General features: G+C 36.9%; 1 protein-coding gene and 1 long non-coding RNA gene across 8 annotated transcripts in view; one reads left to right on the forward strand and one right to left on the reverse strand.

Moving 5' to 3' along the window:
• The window catches only part of CTNNA2 (catenin alpha 2), a 475,578-nt gene that overhangs the window by 357,655 nt on the left and 97,566 nt on the right, over nucleotides 1-20,357 (reverse strand). For all 6 annotated transcript variants that reach the window (XM_068943743.1, XM_068943741.1, XM_068943744.1 and 3 more), the window contains one exon: nucleotides 4,862-5,028. In XM_068943743.1, the coding sequence (XP_068799844.1) occupies nucleotides 4,862-5,028 (167 nt within the window). The remainder of the gene's footprint in view (nucleotides 1-4,861; nucleotides 5,029-20,357) is intronic.
• Nucleotides 243-7,973, forward strand: LOC138067255 (uncharacterized). 2 transcript variants are annotated; one of them, XR_011141143.1, is made up of 3 exons: nucleotides 243-455; nucleotides 4,871-5,397; nucleotides 7,779-7,973. It is a non-coding gene; the product is annotated as an uncharacterized lncRNA (long non-coding RNA). The 2 variants fall into 2 exon arrangements; XR_011141142.1 differs by having other exon boundaries at nucleotides 261-566.

A 20,357-nucleotide genomic window follows, 5' to 3' on the forward strand; every position in this document is an offset into this window, starting at 1 on the left:
GCTCCGGAGGGGAGGATGTCAAGACCCCGAGATAAGGCCTGCTTAGACGTCAAAACCGTGAGAAAACAAAGCCTCCTCTCCCTGCCTGGGGAGTATTAATTATTGTGGTCTGAAATTATCTCCTCCTTGTCAAGACCTTGAGAAACAATAACCTGCTTTCACTGCTGGGACAGTATTAATCACTGTGGACTGGACTCCTCCTTCACCACTGCAAGAGTAAAGCAGTCACTGGCAGTCACTCAAAGTCCTTTCTTCAGCGCTGAAGCGTGCTCAAGGCCGCCAGCCTGCCGTTGGCCATCCCCTCCCACCCCAGCACTGTGAGTGCGATCGTCACAGTAAGGACGGAGGGGAGTTGAACCCTGCAGCAGCCAACAGCTAAGGACTGCGACTGCGTGAAGAGAACTGCAACCGGCCTCGTGACTCCACCTCCACCTTCCCCTGAAGGGTATAAACAGGTCGGTCCCGGAGGCCGTCTTGGGCTCTTCATGGGTGACAGCAGGTGTGCCAACTTAACGGAGCCCCTCGGGATGGGGATGCCCTCCCGAGTCACTTCCCTAGGACTGAGGGTATGTTGGCCGCTGAGGTAACGATGGGTAAGACCAACGAGAATTGGTTTGCCTAGTTCATTCGTTTGGGCAATTACATTTAACATAAACCAGCTGGCTTTGTCCGCTCACTGCGTAGTTACTGTGAGCATAACTTTCAGTGCAACTAGAAAATAAGTATCCTAGTTGAGCTAAGTTTCTGTTAATAAGAATCGTTGCTTTGTACCGTTGTAACTTGTCTAGGAAATTGTGATCTTTAAAATAAGTTGTGGAGTCAGTCTGCTTCCCCGCTTCCTCCCGTCGCTCGCGCCACACGAAACCCGCGCGGTCCGCGCCTGCGACAGTTAGCGTTTCTGTCAGCCGCACGCCCCGACAACGTCTGTAACTTCTCTAGCAATTACTTTAGCCCTCAGGTCCATCACTGAACGGTGGCCGTGCAATATTTCCATTGCCTTTAATCAGGTTTCTTAATACAAAAACTGTCTGAATGTCAGCATGCATTGCTTTCCATTAACTGTATGTTGTTATCGTGCATAATTAACATAAAAGACAAAACTCTGTTCATTTCAGCCCTCACATTTATAAGATGAAATGTTTAATATTTGTGGGTTTTAAAACAAAATAGGTATGTTCTTAATGTCTTGTACGTGCCTTATGTGAAAGCAAAGGGTAATTATTAATTGCAGATGAAAAATAACTTTAAAAAAAGGAAACTGAAACATACTGTTAATATTTAAATTTACCCTGATATATCAATAATATTGTATCTTTGTAAAGCAAATGAAAAAAGATTATTTCCTTATATTTCCGTTATTTCCGTTATTTCCTTTTCAACTTGGCAGCCTGATTTGCAGTTTCTTTTCAATTGCTTTCAAACTAAGAAAAAACCTACCAAAGAGAGCATAGCTGCAGTTATTCAGTCAGCCGTATCCTGTAGCTAAACAGGCAAAGATATGAAACCCCAGTTATATCACCTAGTTAACCTATTAAATTTATCATGAAACTTTACCTCACGTACGGTGAGAGGGAGGAAAAAAATCGCTTAAAGGGCTAAAATGCTTTGTTCACACAGGAAGTAAAATAATTTTCCCTGTGATTAGAGAGGAATTCAAAGCTGTATTTCTGTCCTGCACGGTATAGTAATGCAACTCCAGGCAGAAAGATTGAAAAGTGAAAACGCCTATTCCTACTTTCTACAGATTTGAACGTATCCACAACTTATAGCAAACCTGCAGATTTCCATAGCAAAACATATAATTCAAAACCCTAAATCCGTAGTTGTTATGCTGGAAATGTACTAAGTCTGAGAGCCACAAGCTAAACCTTATTCAGAATCTAATTACCTCATCTTTCACTCTTAAAAAAACCCAGCAATTTCTAAGACAAAACTATCTGACTGCCATAATAGTTGGGGGAGAAGCATCATTGTATCATCTAATTGGTTCTTATCAGCTCTCCACTGCTATTCGCAACACTACCCAAAGGCTTAGGACAGCAACACTGTTTACATTAGGAAAAAGAATTAGCCTGACACACAAAAATCTACCATCTTTTCTACTAGGCAAATTAACTTTCTGTTCCAAGAAACATTTTTTTCCTTCTTTTCTAAAACGTCAGTATCTTATTTTCTCACTGGGTTCTGCACTCCAGCAAGAAACACGTGTTAAACCAGTTTACTTTACAGTTTTAGAGAATCTAGAGGTAATGGCTTCAGAATAATCAGCTATTTGAAAGAAAAGAGAATGAATCGAAATATGAACATCTTACTTTCAGATTAAGAAACGTTTATACTAATCTACCTCAATCTTTCATCTTTAACACACTTGTAATGACAAGCACAGACATGACCAACTGACACAAATTTCTGTAAGTCTTGCCAGTTGCTATTAAACCAAGCTGCTAGAGGATTTGTTAGATTGCACCCAGACTCTGACGATCTGACTTTGAAAGATGCTGATCATATTCTACTGTGTCAGCCTGGGCTCAAGCCTATGAAATTCTGAAATGAACAAACTGGATGGGAAAAGTATTTGAAATGACATGAGCATAGAACCCTCTTTTTAGATGTATGTTTATATACGTATTTGTGTGTATATACATGTGTGTGTGTGTATGTTCTTACGTATATGTGTGTGTATGCATATATAAAACTACCTTTACAAATTCAATTTTGAGCAGTATCTCTACATTCAAAAGAATATATGAACTATAAATGAATTATGCTCAACTGTACAGATACTAATTCCTCTAATTAGTGTGTAGCTAATTACAATAGATTCATAATTCCTATCTACATCACCACATACTATATTAGAATAGGCTATTTTAGAAGTGCTGACACAAGCTTCACTACAATAAATATTATTATTAATTCTAATAGAGCAAAATATAATCTGAATGAAATGACAGAATGTCCTGGAAAGCAAACACCTGTGTTCACCCTAACACATTGATTAAAAGGCACTATTCCCCACGAAGTCTGAAGCATAACTCGCTTCCTGGACAGGCTTTCAAACAATTTAAAAAAAACAATTACTGTATAATTCAGGATCCCAACTGTACAAATCAAGCTTCCTAACTTTGATATGCAGAATGATTTTAGCTCATTAATTTTCAGGGTATCTTGCATCAGTTTTTGTGTGTTACCTTACGGTCAATGCTATCCTATTGTCTTTTTTTTTTTTCTAGTGATTTAATTTTATTGGGCTAAAACTACTTTGTTGTATAGAATGATGAGAAAAATATTTACACTGTCAATCCTCAGAAATAAAATACCCTTTTTAATCTGCAAAAAATAATCAAATTTAAGGTCCTTAAATTGAATTTTGATTAAAAAAAAAAAAAAAAGATGTCTGGGTTCTTCAAAATAGGAGGTTAGATTCTTCAAAAAAAGATCTTTGACAAGTGCAGAGACTACGAACCACATTGCCATACATCACCCTTGCAAATGTAGTGTGCAAACTATATAAGTAAATACAACCAGTTACAAAAGAGTATTGCACATTGATGTTCTAAATCACATCGCACACTACTGTAAAAGGTGGGGGAAAGTCAGCTGTGCGAGCAGTATTTCTCGTTATCTGTGAAACAGCTCAAATAGGAATTTTAATCGTACTGTTTAGAAAAACTATTGTTCATAATATGAGTTAGCCTCACTAGCAAAGGAGTATTTGATTAAGAAGTAGGGGGAGGGGGGGTGCGATCCAGGAGGAAAAATTAAAAGCATTCTCGAGAGCGACACAGTGCTAACACTGCACGCAGGCCAGAACAACAGGCCGGCAACGCCAGACCAGCACCGTGCTCATCTGAGCAGAGCTCGGGAGAATCTGTGCAGAAAAGAATCTGCCTTTTTCATTACAGAAACTGTTTTCAAAGAATTTAGTTTATCAGCACAATTAGTCAGCTGAAGGGCTCTCATCTCTTTGCAAGAACAGGATATTGTTGGGAGGTTCCATTGTTAAAATACAACAAAAAAAGGAATTGCTTTCTGGGCACTCAATTAAAAAAAAAAAAATAGGAAAAAGTAACTCTCCATCCCCTCTGCTAAGCTCACACATGTACTCTGCAGGCTTTAAACATTCTGTACATGAGTTTCAGCAGAACTGCACTTTGCTTTGGAGATTTTTGTGCATTTGTTTATGCAATAAATAGTCAAACAGTCCAATAAATAGCAAAAAAAATTACATTTCTCTGTTCCAATTACAAAGCATTTTAACATGCTTACACAAACAGGTCAATGGTAGCAGCCAAAAGTGAATACTAGTCTATAGCAAACCATCTGGCAATCTTTAATTCTTCTTTATTCTATTTTTACTCTTTGTTGACCTGACTAGGCACTTGGACTATTGTCTCACTCCAAATTAAAGAGTCATTTTTATGATATGTCCAGCAGGTGTGCAAAGACATAGAGGTAAAGAAGTACAAGAACAACTGTAGTACTTAAGCTCTACCACAAGATAGCAGTGCTTTACAAGTACTGAGCTACTAAACCATCCTAATAAACTGCAGGGTGAGTTAAGTCAATGCAGCTGTTTAGTTCAGGGGGCTGCTTAACAGCACTCATAGCTCAGTCACTGAAGACCTCCAACAATTTTGATTTTAAGCCTCCAAAAATTATTTTATGCCAAATCAGAAAATTAATGAGACTAATGTAGAAATGTCAAATCCTAATTCTTGTCTAGCGCTTTCTTAAGAAAATAATGAAGTAGGTTAGAAGTAGAACAGAAAAGGGAACAGTGGAATCGATTAGTTACGGGTCCAATGCTTGTCCATACAGAAAACATGCAAAAACAATATAGAAAATTAAAGATTCATACAATTTTCAGGTGTGATAGAAGCCTCATGACGTCAGCCATATCAGCCAGGATGAGCAAGCGAGTGACAGCAGAAAGCAAGGCCCGCGCCGCCCGCACCATGGTGCCTCGTTTCACCGACGAGCACGGATCATCAGCAAACTCCGAAGAGGCGATTCTCATCGTTTCACCTAGAATTCAAAGAAAAGTTTCACATTTACATTTTTGCAGAAAGGATAAAGCATTTACTGAATGAATTTACATCTCTCAGGGGAACACTTGATGGCTCTGGTACTCACTACTGAATTGCTCAGGAGAAATACTTTTTAAAAACACGTGCAGCAACAGCCTCAACATTCTCTGCCCTTTCTGTTGTTTTGCGGTTTTTTATTCTTTTTTATTCCTATTAAAAAAATTTGTGCTTCTTCCAGAGCAGCCACCTGTAAAAATTAAAAAGGCAAAACAAAGCACCGAGACAGACTGCTGAGCGCATCCAGCACAACAGAAGGAAATCAGCACTGCGCGTTACAGAAACACGGGGCTCACCTGCGCTGGCAGAGGTGACAGTAGCATTCTTTCCACCTCCATCCTCCTCCCTCACTCCCGCTCCCTATTCCTCTATTCTGTTCCTCCAGCTAGAACAGCAAGCGCTCCCATTTCCAGGTTTTTTTTTTTTTTTTCCAAATTATGATTCCCTTTATAATCATTGCTGCACTGACTTTATAACCCAATTTCAATACTCCCTCTACGTGATCACCGTCCCAAGCTACCCTGGCTTCCCTACATATGCCCCTCGATGGACAAACCAAAATACCCTCTTGTATACTAAACAGAAGATGGTGCTGCCAGGATACATTACTCCCATTTAATTTCAACAATAAGGAATTTATTCAATACAGTACTTAGTAACTAAATTAAGATTTTTAAGGATTAAATTTACTGAATTTTTGGTACATGGAAATATTAAAAAAAAAAAAAAGAGGAAACTACTTAATGCTAAAAGTGTTTAAAAGTGCTCAAGGTCTTTTGCTAAAACTGAGATCAAATAATTAGCTACCAAAGGAAATACTATTTTTAAAGGAATAAAATTTAGATTGGGAGAGATTACAGTAGCAAATTAGGAGAATAATGAGAAACTGAAGAAAATGGCTAATCGGAAAGACAGATGAGGCAGGGACTGGGCCTGCAGCGACTGGATTGCAGCGATTCCAGTGGCAAAGGCTGGGAAATCAGGAAACGGTAGCTTTTCTTCCCATTGTTTACAGCAAGGAATAAGCAGCAAAACTGAGCATCAGAGATTTTTTTAAAAATCAGTTTCAAAGATTTTATAGTCCAATTTAAGCCAACACAGAACATGAAGATGGACCAAACAGGTAAGAATTACTTTCAATTACACAATTACATTCAATGTGGTTAAGGAGATCACGTAACCCCTGATATGCAAAAAGAAAAGACTTAGTGAATGAAAAATAAACAGCATATAACTGTAAGTAAGTCAGAAAAATGAATAGCTTAATGTACTGATATGTGAAAGAGAAAAGCACGTATCTTTTCCCTTCATGTATGGCTCACAGAGACAGTGAAGGGATTTCTGCCATGGGATGTTTCTTTTTTTGTAACTCCCATAAAAACAATAATTTAGCACATAAACCATATGCAAATATACAACATATATCAGTACATAATTTTCCAAAATAGTTCCAGACAACTAAAAAAATACGCTACTTACTAATAATCCAGACTACTGTGTTAAGCATTTATATTTTATAAGGTGCTTGCAAAATAGTACATTTCCAGATATCAGAACTGTATTATCTGTTATTAAATCTGAAAACTAAATATTCATATTGATAAATAACTTGCAAACATTATTTTAACATGAGAAGTGAAATCTAACTGATTCCTAATTCTGATGTGAATATCCATGATTAAAGAGTAGAACACAGAAATAAACTTTATATTACATGTTAAGCCTAATAGTTGGTATTTAGGAAATGCTCCTCAGAATTATTTGAGAATAACTTCAGCCTTGATCAATAAAGTCCTAATTTTCAAAAACAAAATTCATATTAATTAAATAAAATTCTGCAACATTAATTTAGCAATAGTCACTGCATTATTACTTTTTGTTAAAAATGACAACAAAATCGAATAAGGAAACATTTTCTTACATTCGGTGAATGATTAACACTAATTAGAAGATCAACACTTTTATTTTTACTTTGAGTTTTAAAAATTTTGGAAAGAGAGGGGAAGGATATCAAATTCTTGAAAATAAGGACTGTAAACTAGGAAGATCAAACAGGATTTAAAAAAGAAAATTGAATAAAATTACTTCCTCCTTTGTAGAGCACTGTCAAAGACAATAGGCCACAAATGTTTACTTAGCTATTTGTATGAATCTTTTCCAATAGCAGCAAAATAACTCCTGTTAGCAATCAATATTACATTAATATTTTCAGACTGATTTGAGTTATTGCACAGTTACACGATGAGTGTTTATTTTATCTTGCTAAATTTTAATACATTAACTTCCTTCCAAAGACTGGAAGGCGTTTTTGCAGTGGGAGACAAGCAACCCATTTTTTGGTGTAGTTATTATTGAGAAGAAATTTAATACCCAGATTAAAGTATTCACCAACTTGTCATATATCTGACATATTGTACACTCAAAGGGATTTCCATTGATATCAAGAGATCGTAAGCATACAGTTATGCAACACAGATTTTACATTAAAGCTCTCTCCCAGTCCTAGTATTGAAATCCTCAAGCAGTAACCACGTTGCAACGTGCTATGAAAATGCATAGGGTGAACGGAAGTAAAAAAAATCCAAAACTAAGAAACCCACGCACCACAGCAAAAGCCCCGAACACACTCAAGCTCCCATAAATATTCACTGATTCTAAAAGGTTAACAGATTTTTAAATTTCTTTTTACAGGGCTGCCCTGGTGCTTTGCAGCTTTACTAACTTCTTTTGACCAGCCTGGGGACCTCTAAAACATGTTGCATTTTGCTGTGCAGACTTGTTCAACGTATTTAAAATAATGCAGCCCCGCCATGGGGCACAAACATGCCTATATATTACTAGGAATTATGTCATGAGTATAGTAAATAAAAACACATTTTTAAGATAGTCTACTGACTATAGTTTTCTTTATATCGTTACCCTTCACTGAAATGCAGCTCCATATTCAAGTGACTTTTTAAAATTCAGCATTCTTTAACTGAACCATAAACTTTCTGCAGTTCCTACACGTGAGTTTGTTGTGACCTTCTTTTCAAACCAGAATTTCATTTATTCATATAATAAAAGCTGATCTCTGAGCTGTCGAATTAACAAAAATCGGTTTCCCACAGATGTACAGCCATTATCCCACCTTGCTGCTGCGCTGCCTGAAACCCCACTCCATCATATTTTCTGCCCAACACTTTGAATCGGGCAGAAGCAGCGCACCTGCCTTGCTCTCGGTGTGAACAGGAGGCTCCTTATTACTTTGTTTGCTTCTCTCTCTGGTAGCTGATCTTCATAAAAAGATTTGAATTACCTTTATGACGCGGAAACTCTACAGTACAGGTTGAAACTGGACAATAGTTCACATCTATTCGAAATTACTCAGACATACTCAGACATTACTCAGATAATGATGTAAGTCTCATTTCCCTGGGAAACCAAGCTAAAAGAGGGCTAACGCTATTTAGAAGGAGATTTTACAATAACCCAGGCTTTGCTATCATTAAAAAAAAAATAGATTTGTTCCTGTTTGTCTCCAGTATACAATCTCAAAAAGGTTGTGCTTCTAATGTGAAATCAAACCATATTTATATTGCTTTTAAGATTATACATTATAACAACATTCCAAAAAATCCCATATGCCTTAACTTCCCCACGGTCAATGCAAACAGTGCAGCAGAGATTTAGACATTAACAATGAAGAGCTCCCATCAGAAATTTTTTTCCTTACTACATTACCATTAGGACTACATGTTTTTTCTGTAATTTGTGTGCAGTACATCTTGGCTGCTAAGTTGGTAATACGTAATTTCAGTAGAAAAATTGCACTGGCTGATTTCTATGGCTGTATAGTTTCCCTGTATTTCCATAAAGTTCCTAAAACTCTAAAAAGTTGTGTTTTTTTGTTTTTTTTAAGACAAGGAACAAACAATCCTTACTTGATAATAAAGAGATAACAAAACAAATTTCTAAACATACGCAAATGTTATATTGCTTAGCATTGCAGCTTCAAAGTTCTAGGCACTTGGTCTCTGCAGAGAAGGACCATGGTTTCTGCAGAGTTTGTTGTACTTAAGCCCCCATGCATTTTACCTGTGTGCCAAAAAACTAGCGGCAATGAACTCTGAGGTCACAGACAATTTTCTGACATTCATTTTAAATTAAACACTCATTAGAAAAATACATCAACAGCTCTTGGCTCTGAGAGCACTTAATAATTGGGTATGAAAGCACTGATAGTCATTTTTATTTATAATTTACTCAAAATAGTCCATACAAAGTGAAAAATTGAGAGTGACCATAGAATAGCATAGAGTGTAGTACGTAGGCAAAGAGGTAGATTTGAATCTCTCGACATGGGAATTTAAGACAGAATTCATCTAATCACCATAACAACTGGGAAAGCATCATCTCCCCTGCAATCACTTATTATCAGTTTTTCATACAGAGCCTGATCCAACATGCGTTCTTAGAGCATGCCTAGCTGATTGAACCCAAGGGAATACACGCAAAGGTGTGGAGCCCAACAGGACTTTCCAGTAACTAAGCTCCAAGTTGCACACAGAGGAGATGAAAGTGCTTCTGAACAGTCCAGCAACAAAGCTTTTGATATGTGAAAGTACTTCAGCTTTAGCTATCTTTAAGATGAAGCAGCCAAAGAAAGTTTTGGATTTTGGAATCAGATGCCTAAAGAATTGCTCAACTTCCACTGTGGTTTTTAAGGGATTTTATGGATCCAGGCCAAACTATCAGTCTGTAGCTTCAGATAAACACTAATATTGAACTATGAAAGAAAGAAATACTCTTTAGTAATTGGCCAGTGGCATCAGGAAAGCAAGAAGGGAAATTATCTTCTTAGTCCTTGATTATGCCAGGATCTATAACTAGCAAATACATTTGAAAATGAAGCAGGGTGGGGACAGGGAGAGTATGCGGAGGGTCAAAACAATAGCCAAAAAAGTCTGACAGTGGCCACTTTTGAAAAACAGAGGTGACTCATTTGTCCAAAGCCATGCAAGAAATAAGTCTCAGACCTCCAGCTTAACACGTATCTCTATGTAAATCCCAGCTGACCAAAATTCACGTTCTTCATACTACTACTAACAATGTCATGTACTTTCCTTTGATTAATAAGCTCTTCTGCAAACTACTAAGTAATAGAAATATCATTGGGTAAACTACTGTATCTAGGGTTCAAAATTCTTCATCAGGCTAAGTAAGGGCTTCCATCAAAATGCATTTGGAAATTCTTCACTCTTCTGTAATGAGAAAACAGCTTTGAAGAAAACTAAGGCCAAGTGAGATAACTTTATCCTGGACATGGGAGAGTTAGATGTTGGAAATGCCATCCAAGATATGCTCGGGATTCTTCATGTAGCACTACCTTATCCATAAAATAAATATGCATAAGGATTGGATTAAATTCCATTAGCAAACAGCAAAAACTCAAAAAGATATAAAGCAGAGATTTAGAGCTCAACTGAGACAAAATGGAGTTATCCCTATTAGCAGAATGTGCAAAGAACAAGGCAGCAGCAAAAAATATGTTTCGATAAACTTCTCATAAGATAAACATAGCCTTACTGTAGGAAATTTGTCAGCTTTTACATCGAGATGCTTTTTTTTCAGATCCACAAAGGTAATAATCAAAATTTACAGAAAAAATTAATGAGTGTTGAGTCAGTTTTCCTGTCAAAGTTATAACTGTTCTTGTTTGAGCATTAAGTATGTGAGACTAGACTATAATTCTATAAAAAAATCACTTGGTGAATCATAAAGTTTAGTGAGTCTCTTCAAGTCTGAAGTCCTAGAGTCTCAGAAAGAAATATATAACTCACATAGGTTTCCAAATTCATATAATCAGTAATTAAGTCCTGTATTTATATTTTCTAGTCTTTTCATCTTAAAGTTAAGATAAGGCAGGATTCAAGTCATGCATTAAGGCCACCTAAATTTAGGTCTCTACATGTGAGCTACATGTCACAGCTTAGGCTGTTCATTGGATCTCCGTTGGCTGTACAGTCAATGGAGTGCAGACAGCTATTCAGTTGAACAAGCGTAGATGTCTTTTTAGCCTTTTAAACACCTCTCATATTCAATAGAGGTAGGTAGCTCTAGAAGGCGTTTCATCCTGCATACCTGCTGTAGATATGTTAGGACGGGATGAATCCCTTCTTTTGATGCACCTCTCTTTTCCCATTGACCATAAAAGCTCAGTCCAGTACATGAGGTATTTAATGATAGAAAGTTCAAGTTGAGTGAAATGAATCCTCTCCTAAATAACTAAGTAGAAAGTATTATACACACATAAACAGTTAAGCAAAATAAAAAAAAAATCTTAATATAACAGTTCATAGCTAGTTGATTAAACCACATGAAGTGGTTTAATGACATGAAGTATTAGTCCGTAGTTTAAAATCTAATAACCTAGAAAGCCAAATATTATTGAGGAAGAGGGATTATCTATCTCAGCGACAATTAACATATTCTTATCCTTGTACAACAGTGGTATCAAACCAATCTTAGGCCAAAGGCAATGTTGAAGCTACAGCTAGTCAAATTATTTTTCAAAGAATCCTTTTTAACTAGAAAAAAAAAAACCCTACTTTCAATTTTCCATTCCTTTCCAAATTCTTCTCAAATTGCTCTGCAATCTGTATTGAATTAGTTGCAGTGAAAATTAGGTCAATGTAAGAAACATAGACATCTTGAGTCATCAGGTCTGCTTCCTTGCTGCTGCAGACAGTCATAATATAATTAATAATAAGCTTAACATGATAATAACTACTCTCAAACTTACCAAGCATCCATCTTAGAAACAGCAAAGATATTTAACCCCAATTAGTCCTACTGGAAGAAGGAAACTCGTTCCAAAATGAACTACAGAATGTCACACTTTTGTTCATCAGAGACACTTTAATTCTATACTAACTGTATTTGTAGCTAATTTATATCCATTTCTTCTTATGTCTCATTTATCTTTAATTTAAATAAGTCTTCTTCTTCCACTGTTTCCTATTATCTTCTTTTTGCCTCCTGCATTTTTGTGACGAGCAATGACAGACTAAAGACAGTAATTCGTTCTCCTCTTATTGCACAGAACATCCATTACTATAATCATTTCAGTAGTGCTATGAAAATATTACATTTTGGAATACATGTGATAAAAACTGAGAATGATACCTCCTAGAAAACCACAGCTACTAGACACAGTGAATCCTCAGGCTAATTTGCAGACAAAACAAACCTGGGAGGAGTGGCTGATACACCACATAGCTGTGCTGCCATTCAGAGGGACCTCAACAGGCTGGAGAAATGGGCAGAGCGCAACCTCATGAAATTCAACAACGGGAAGTGCAGAGTCCTGCACCTGGGGAGGAATAATCCCCATGCACCAGCTGACCTGCTGGAAAGTTGCTCTGCAGAGGAGAACCTGAGGGTCCTGAAAGATAAGTTAACCCTGAGCCAGAAATTTGCCCTCGCAGCAAAGAACAGCATCCTCAGCTGCAGTAGGCACAGCCTTGCCAGCAGGTTGAAGATGATGATCCTTGCCCTCTACTCAGCACTGATGAGGCCACATCTAGAGTGCTGGGTCCAGTTTCTGGGCTCCACAGTGCAAGAAAGACACCAACATACTTCGCTGGAGTCCAGCGAAGGGCCACAAGGATGATGAAGGGACTGGAGCATCTCTCCTACAAGGAGAGGCTGAGAGAGCTGGGACTCTTCAGCCAGGAGAAGAGACGGCTCAGGGGGGATCTTATCAGTGTCTCTAAATATCTAATAGGGGATAGTAGAGAAAAGAGAGCCAGATTCTTCTCAGTGATACATAGTGAAATGACAAGAGACACTGCACACAAATTGAAATACATAAAATTATGCTTAAACATAAGGGAAAACTTTTGTACTGTAAGGGTGGTCAAGCACTGGAATAGGTTGCCCAGAGAGGCTGTGTAGTCTCCATCTGTGGAGATACTCAAAACCCAGTAGATGCAGTCCTGAGCAACCTGCTCTAGCTGCCCCTACTTTGAGTAAGGGAGGTGGACTGAACTGTCTCTAGAGGTCGTGTCCAGCCTCAGTGATTCTGCGAAAGAGTCATTTTTTCCTCTCTCCTTCCCCCAGACATTCAACAACACCAGCAGCTTGCACTACAGCTGGTACTATGATAGTGCTGGAACAAGATCAGGAGAACCATACAGTTTCTTAACGCTGGAAGTCAAGATGATCTACTTCCTACCACTTTTCTAAAGGCACATGACTAAGAGCTGCCATAATTGTGTTTTCTTTCCCTCCCCTGACACACACATACACACTCCTACTTCATTCACTGTGCCAGGTCTGGTGACCATTTCCCACTACGGGAAGCCAGTTTTCTGTGAGCTGGCAGAAAACTAATCTGACAAAAAAATTAACCATTTTCTATTTGCTCAGTAAGCTGAATTGTCACCTCAGAGGCCAGACAAATGCCAAGGACTGCTGTCTTTGAGGGTTGAAAACCTATTGAAAAATAACAGCAAAATGTATAGTATTTCAGTGACAAACTATGAATTTGATTTTATGTGATTTGTAAAGAGAGCCCTGCTGACATAGACATAGTTTATAAAATAATAAAGTAATGGCATAGCAGAAATTAAAGGCAGAGAAATTAAAACAAGTAACAAATGACATCCACATTTCAAGGAGGTGGATATTATCACTAGAAAACAGATTGCTAATATTCATTTCAAGAGACTGCAGAGAAGCATACACAGCATACTACATTTGGAATAAGTACATACTGCATTTCTGTTCAATGTAAAATATGCATATTTAAAAATAATTTGATGCTCTGAAACATAACAATTTATTGAATACATCTGCAGGTTAGAGAAATGGGGAGATTATACATATTTCTATGATGACTTTTTATGTGCAGATTTTTTAAATGTAAGTAGGAAACAAAACACAAAGTAGGCTTCCCGTTTATAAGAATGACTTCTAAATATATCAGAACATTTTTTCTTGAAAATAAACAAGAATAAGTTCATTTAGGCTTTACAATAATAAGAACAACTGAATACTACTTTTGCAGTTCTCTATGTGTACTAGATGATTTCTGAACAGAGGGATAGAAGAGAGAGAAGTAAGGCTACAAGAGTTGGCAAAGGAGATTTTGTTTTTCTCAGCCCTAGATCAATCCCCTGTGTTAAATTTCTTTACTTCACCCTGATGCAAGCAAGCATTGCCACTAGGATATACACAACAAAGCCATCCGCTTTTATACATCACTCTTATTGGAAAACATTGACTGAACTTATCACAGATTAAGAAGGTATGTGCTGTTCCATATCCTAAAAAAGTAATTCCTACTTTAGTCTATTATAAGTTGTTAGGGAGAGCGTAAAGGAAAAAGAGGAAAGGGGATGGCTCAGAGGTATCAACGTTTGTTACTGGCATCTTGTTCTGGGGTCCAGTGAATATTCTCACTCCATAAGCCCATTGGTTTGGACTACTGGAACTTCTGGAATTATAAGCAGACTTAAAAGTAGGCACCTATGTGTTAACAGAAGTTGGAACGGACTAAAGTTCCTAATGGCTAATATGCTGAGGAAATACCATTTTCCCAAAGCCTTGCAGTGTCTCTTAAGACAGAGGAGGTGATGGACGCAGAACCACAGTCTAGAGAAGAGCTATCATCAGTAGAGGGTGCTGACAATACTACAAGCATGTGAAATAATTAAGGAAGTAATGATAGCTTGATTGAACATGCTGTCCTGAGCAGTTCTCAAATGACAGACATTAATAAAGCCGTGATTTAATTAATCCATCTCTTTCAAATTTTGTCTTTTGCCCTACACATCCAAGATAAAAAGGTGTGAGAACTGATCCATGACCTAATTAAAGCATTTTAGAGCTCTGTCGTTTTAATTAGAGCAAGAGTATTGTAAAGGATAAATCTATAGCTGCAAACTGAATTGCCGATTCCATATAGGACATATAGGATTCCATATAGGTTTATATTAAATGATAATATGACAGAAGTAAACAACCCATAGTTGCTAATAGGTTGTCTTTAAATAATGTAAGCAGGTTTTTATCCTTTCTTCATGAGATGTGACCATGTTATTAAAATAAACAAAATCAAACCCTCCAGAATGCAAAGATTTGCAGTTTTATCTTGCTTGGACTTATCCAGGAATGTACAACTCGAAAAATAGAGTAGGATCAGCTACTGACCATGTTAATATACTTCCCAATAATCAACTTTCTGAATAATTCAGGAATAACAGTCCAATCCCAATTTCTAATGAAAATTCTCTAATTTGGAGACAGTATAATCATTTCACAAAAAAAAAAAAAAAAAGGTATTTTGAGAGTATTTTCATAATGGAGAATGCCATATATTTATTACATATAAATGTGCACTAAAATAATAATCAGAATTCCCAAAGCCTGGCATGAATGTCTATTAAGTCTTCATCTCGCCTCTCCCAATCCCTTTCCTTTAAATCTCATACTAGTATGTCCCCTAGATTTATTTCCCCTTTCATTTGCAGTTTGGATTTTGTTCTCTTTCTATAGAAGAATGGCCACTTTTCTCAGTGCCTTAATAGATTTCAAGGCCAGAAAAGGCCATATATGATCTTTTCACATTAAATCTCAGCCACTAGAGCTACATCCCTCTGGAACTGATTATACAGACAATCTAGTTCACTTAAATTTGACTCACTTTACATTTGACATTCAGATATAATGATGAGAGGTGAATCACTATGCATTTTATAGCACACTGGGCATCTGTAAAGCTAGTATGAATTTTAGATCCAATAAGCACACTTAGATCTGATAGCATACCATTTCATTCACTTCACAGACCATTAAAACATATAGATTTTAATTATCCAAACTATTACTTTCCTGAGAGACAGTAAAAGAGAATATACAACTTTAAGATACTTTAGTCATGGAACTATGACAATATAAAACAGTTATTTCACAAGCACCACATTTGAGAAAGAACTTTTCTAACTAATATTCAGAAAATAACGCCTTTGAAACATCACTGATAGACTTAAGTACAACAAATGACTACTTCTATTTCAAATTAAAAAAAAAAAATTCTTTCGCAAGGGAGAATACCTTACCATTTCTCATCCCTCTTTTTCTGCAGCTCTCAGCTACTCTGCAGTTTATCATCTTTCAGGGATCAACTAACCTGATCATTGCAAAACCTTCCCTGATGAACTGCAGAGTTTAACGTGAACATTTTAGAAGCATAAAATTGTGCTAGGGAACTTGAAAACACACTGGACCTCTTACGTCAATAGACAGAAAAACAAATTTAAACATGCAAACTCAAACAAGTTATAACTTGGACTCTATACACAAGCTAGCTTGCTCTCAAGCCGCAGTCAGGAGGGAACCTGGAGATGCTCATTCGGGTAGTTCAGAACATCTTCAAACCACCAGGAAGAACCAGCAAGGACTTCTGGCACGCAGCAAGATACTGCAGCGCATGACTCAACCCTGCAGACAAACTACTATTTTCTTTGGTCTACTACAGTCTTAAAAGAGAAAATTGTCCATAACTTACTATTCTTTAAAAAAAAAAAAAAAAAGAGAGACATTTCTTATTAAAAATAAGAAACTTTACCAATCAGATACCTACAGAACTGAGACAAGCAGCACATTCAGACTGAGTAGAACATTTCATCACATAAATATGACAAAATTATTCAAATAAGTATAATGGCAATCGCTAGGAAAAGTTGCCATGTTTCTGACAAACTGCATGGTACATTTACTAAAATAATTTTTGCAAAAAAGATCAAAAAGATGTAATTGATAGATAAAAATCTTTTGCTATGACTCCTAGCAATTAAAATTTTGAATTTAATCATTTAATGGGTTTCTGCATAAGAATTCATGAATGAAAAAAAAAGAGAACTGTGATTAACAAACTTGAATGAAATATATGAGCTACAGAAAGAGCAACATTTGAAGAGCATGTACAGTTTTGTTTTTTTTTTTAAGGCATAAAAAAGGAAGCCCTCTAAGAAAACTGCTATGCACTAATTCATTCTGCATTAGGCAGGTTTACAGTCCATCATTCTGGATATTACCTTCATTCTGCAGCTTAGAGAGGCTTACAAAGACTGTTTAGCCAAGCAAGTGCATGAGCATATCACACCTGTGCCCTAGGCACTGTGTGCTATGTTCTCATTCTTCCTAGATGGATTTCAAAATCATAATTAGGATTAGCTCTATCATCTTCCATGAGTACATGAAAAAATTTCTCAGTGAAAAGCTTAGTTGGAATTGGCTTCTATTTCAAAGTGCTGGTACTTTCCAATAAGCCATGTTTTCTGACAAAATTTATCCAAAGTTTTCAATGGGCTCTGAGAATGGAAGATGCAGCCGGTTGCTTGGTACTGAAGGACCAAGGCAATGTAACGTCAACTCACAGGCAGCACTGTGATTAGGTGGACGAGATCAACGGCAACGGGATCAATTCATGCGAGACATTTTAGGGGGGAAGTTTTGCATCACTTTGTATCACTGATGCTGTTTCTTACTTCTGCTCCTTTAGTTTTTGTTTACGAATGACTTGACACAAGCACTAAGAGAGTGGGGACCACCTGGCTCTGAACAGAGCTTATTTGCAGGCACGTTGCAGGCTAGGGATTACTACTGAGAGGGTTATTGCTGCCTGCCGCTCACCATGATGAGCATGGGATAAAGGAAATGGACAGTTTTAATGAAAGTGATAGAGCGATAGAGCATATTTTTAACACAGTTAAAAGAAAATGTGGGAAACAAACACAGCTGAAGATGAAACAGCCTTACCACGACACCCTAATGAAATCGTTGGACTGGGATTAAGAGAATAGGCTTGCTCATGCTAGACAAGTTTCGAGTTTTGCACTCAAGACATGGAATAGACAAATTAGAAAAGGTACTCCAGTATAAGATAGCATGAAAAAGGAAAAAAGCAGACTGCTGAGGGTCATCACAACAGAGAGCGTCTTTGCTATAGGCTTAGGATAAGAAAAAAGAGAGAGAAGACAGCAAAAAGAATGCAAACACATGAAAGCACTGCAGGTTTACATAAAGCATGAGAAAGCATAAAAGCACGTTTGAAAACTAAATTATTTTATTTCTACTACCTGCTCACATAATCTGCACATACAATCTTCATGGTAACCTATATTTGAGACCTAACGCAGTTACTTTAACACCGTAAAAAGCTTGGTAAAGATTCCTGGAATCATGCCCAAAGCATCAACCTACATGAATGCTAACCCTTTTTTTGGCTTATCTCTCCTTAGTTAGAAATTACACTAAAAAAAGAATTTTAAAAGACTATAACAATCTTTGATCTCAACTTGATCTACTAAAATTTTAATACTATCAATCACACCGTTGACGGTTTCATTTGGAATTTGTACAGCATGCAGGCACTGATATAACATAGTTCTTTGTCTAACAATACACAGTGCTTTGAAACAGCAAGAGCTTGTGCGCAGACAAAGGAACAGATACAGCATTTCATACTGCTAAATTTTATTTTCTGATATAGGAATCAAAACGCACAGCTGATCTATGGAACACTATCGACACAAAGAATTAGAGGCAGATCCTACGTCTGGGATAATAAGAGGTACATAAATAATATATGATTATTGCTATTTATTGAGAACAGAAAAGGACAAGCAGGACTGAGAGCTGCAAGTATAGGTGTCACAGAAGACACCTACATTGAGAAACATAAGAGCAATAAAAACTGTGGCTGACTCTCAGAAATAGTGATCGGCTGAGACTATTCTATGCACTTGTCATCAAGTAAATTAGTCCATACGGATTTCCATGCTCACCTTGCTAGACTGTTTCTGATACCTAAACTAGTATATTGAGTACGCTAATTGAGTATTTCAACTTCAGGTTGCATTGCACAAAATTGGCACTTCCTTAGCTTTCACTGAGGCAAACACAGAAAAAGACAACTGGATTAGTCAGGAAAATTATGGCAGAAGTAGTGCAGGAAAAAAATGGGGAAACATGAAAAAAGAAAGGATGGTAGAAATAAAGACAAATGAGAAAGGAAATGCAAACTGAAGGTACCCTTTGGACAGAATTAAAAACAGGCCTAAATAACCTAAGCACTGTGTATGATCTTTGCACTCAACCAATCCTTATGCTCTATTTTGTGTGCACGAGTTGAAGGATTCTTAGCTCATCAGGTCTAGTTACCTGCCTCCACCTACAGTCAATAGTGGATAATCTTATCATCTTCTTCACAATCCAGCTGAGATCTATTTTACAGTCATCTCCTTCCCTTCTTTTTTAGCCTCCATTATTGCTGTGGTATAGTTATCACCTCTGGCTTGAAAAATTTATTTTCATTTCCCAGACTAAAGTATTCATGGGCAATTTATAACTGCTTCTTTTTATGTCAATTTTATAAACTCATTCAACCGCATTTCTGCCATGCTACTATTTATTCCAGGTATCTACAGAAGACAGTCATAACCTTGAAACAGTTCTTGCTGTGCTAGCTACCTATGATCATATAGATTCTCCACGTCTCAGCAATATCATAAAGATTTTTAATGCATGTATTTATTGTTGCATGGATATATCAGTAGTTTGGGGGGGTTGGTTTTTTTACAAAGAAGCATTAACACTAGGATGGTTACATACTGCCGCTGAGAAGCGTTGCATGTCTGTGGGGCTAACCTCAGCTGAAGTTGCACATCTTAGGGCACCAAAAAGTGATAAGCACTTCAGCTGTCTTTGCACTAATATCTCCACGTCAGTTCCTCAGCTGTGGCATGAACTGAATTTTCTGCTTACAAAGGACATTAATTAAAAAATATTTAGTTTGTGTACCATTATAAGCTATTACTATTACTAAAAAATGTCTTAAAACTTCAGCCAGTGGGAAATATGTTAAGGCTAACTGAACAGTGGCCTCAGGCACATGTTTAGGGATAGTCATAATCAAAGTAATAAAATTACGAGTGATTTAAAACTGTAAGGCACAAAACAGGTGAAAGGAAGATAGAAAATGTAGGCAATACTGATGAGAAGGGTTGGTATGTTTCTGCCAAGACAGAAAGATGTATGATTTGGTTAAATATTTAGAAATTATGAAATAATATAAACACAAAAATACACAAACACCCTAGCACAGTTCTAAAAGTCAAATTTGAAACAATTAGGGATAAATGAGATTTGCAAGTGTCACTAATCAAAATCACCGGAGAGTCTAGACCTTTTATAATAGCAATAAACATAATTTTAAATTCT

The sequence above is a fragment of the Struthio camelus genome, chromosome 4 (assembly GCF_040807025.1).
Source record: "Struthio camelus isolate bStrCam1 chromosome 4, bStrCam1.hap1, whole genome shotgun sequence".
NCBI classification, from domain to species: Eukaryota; Metazoa; Chordata; class Aves; order Struthioniformes; family Struthionidae; genus Struthio; species Struthio camelus.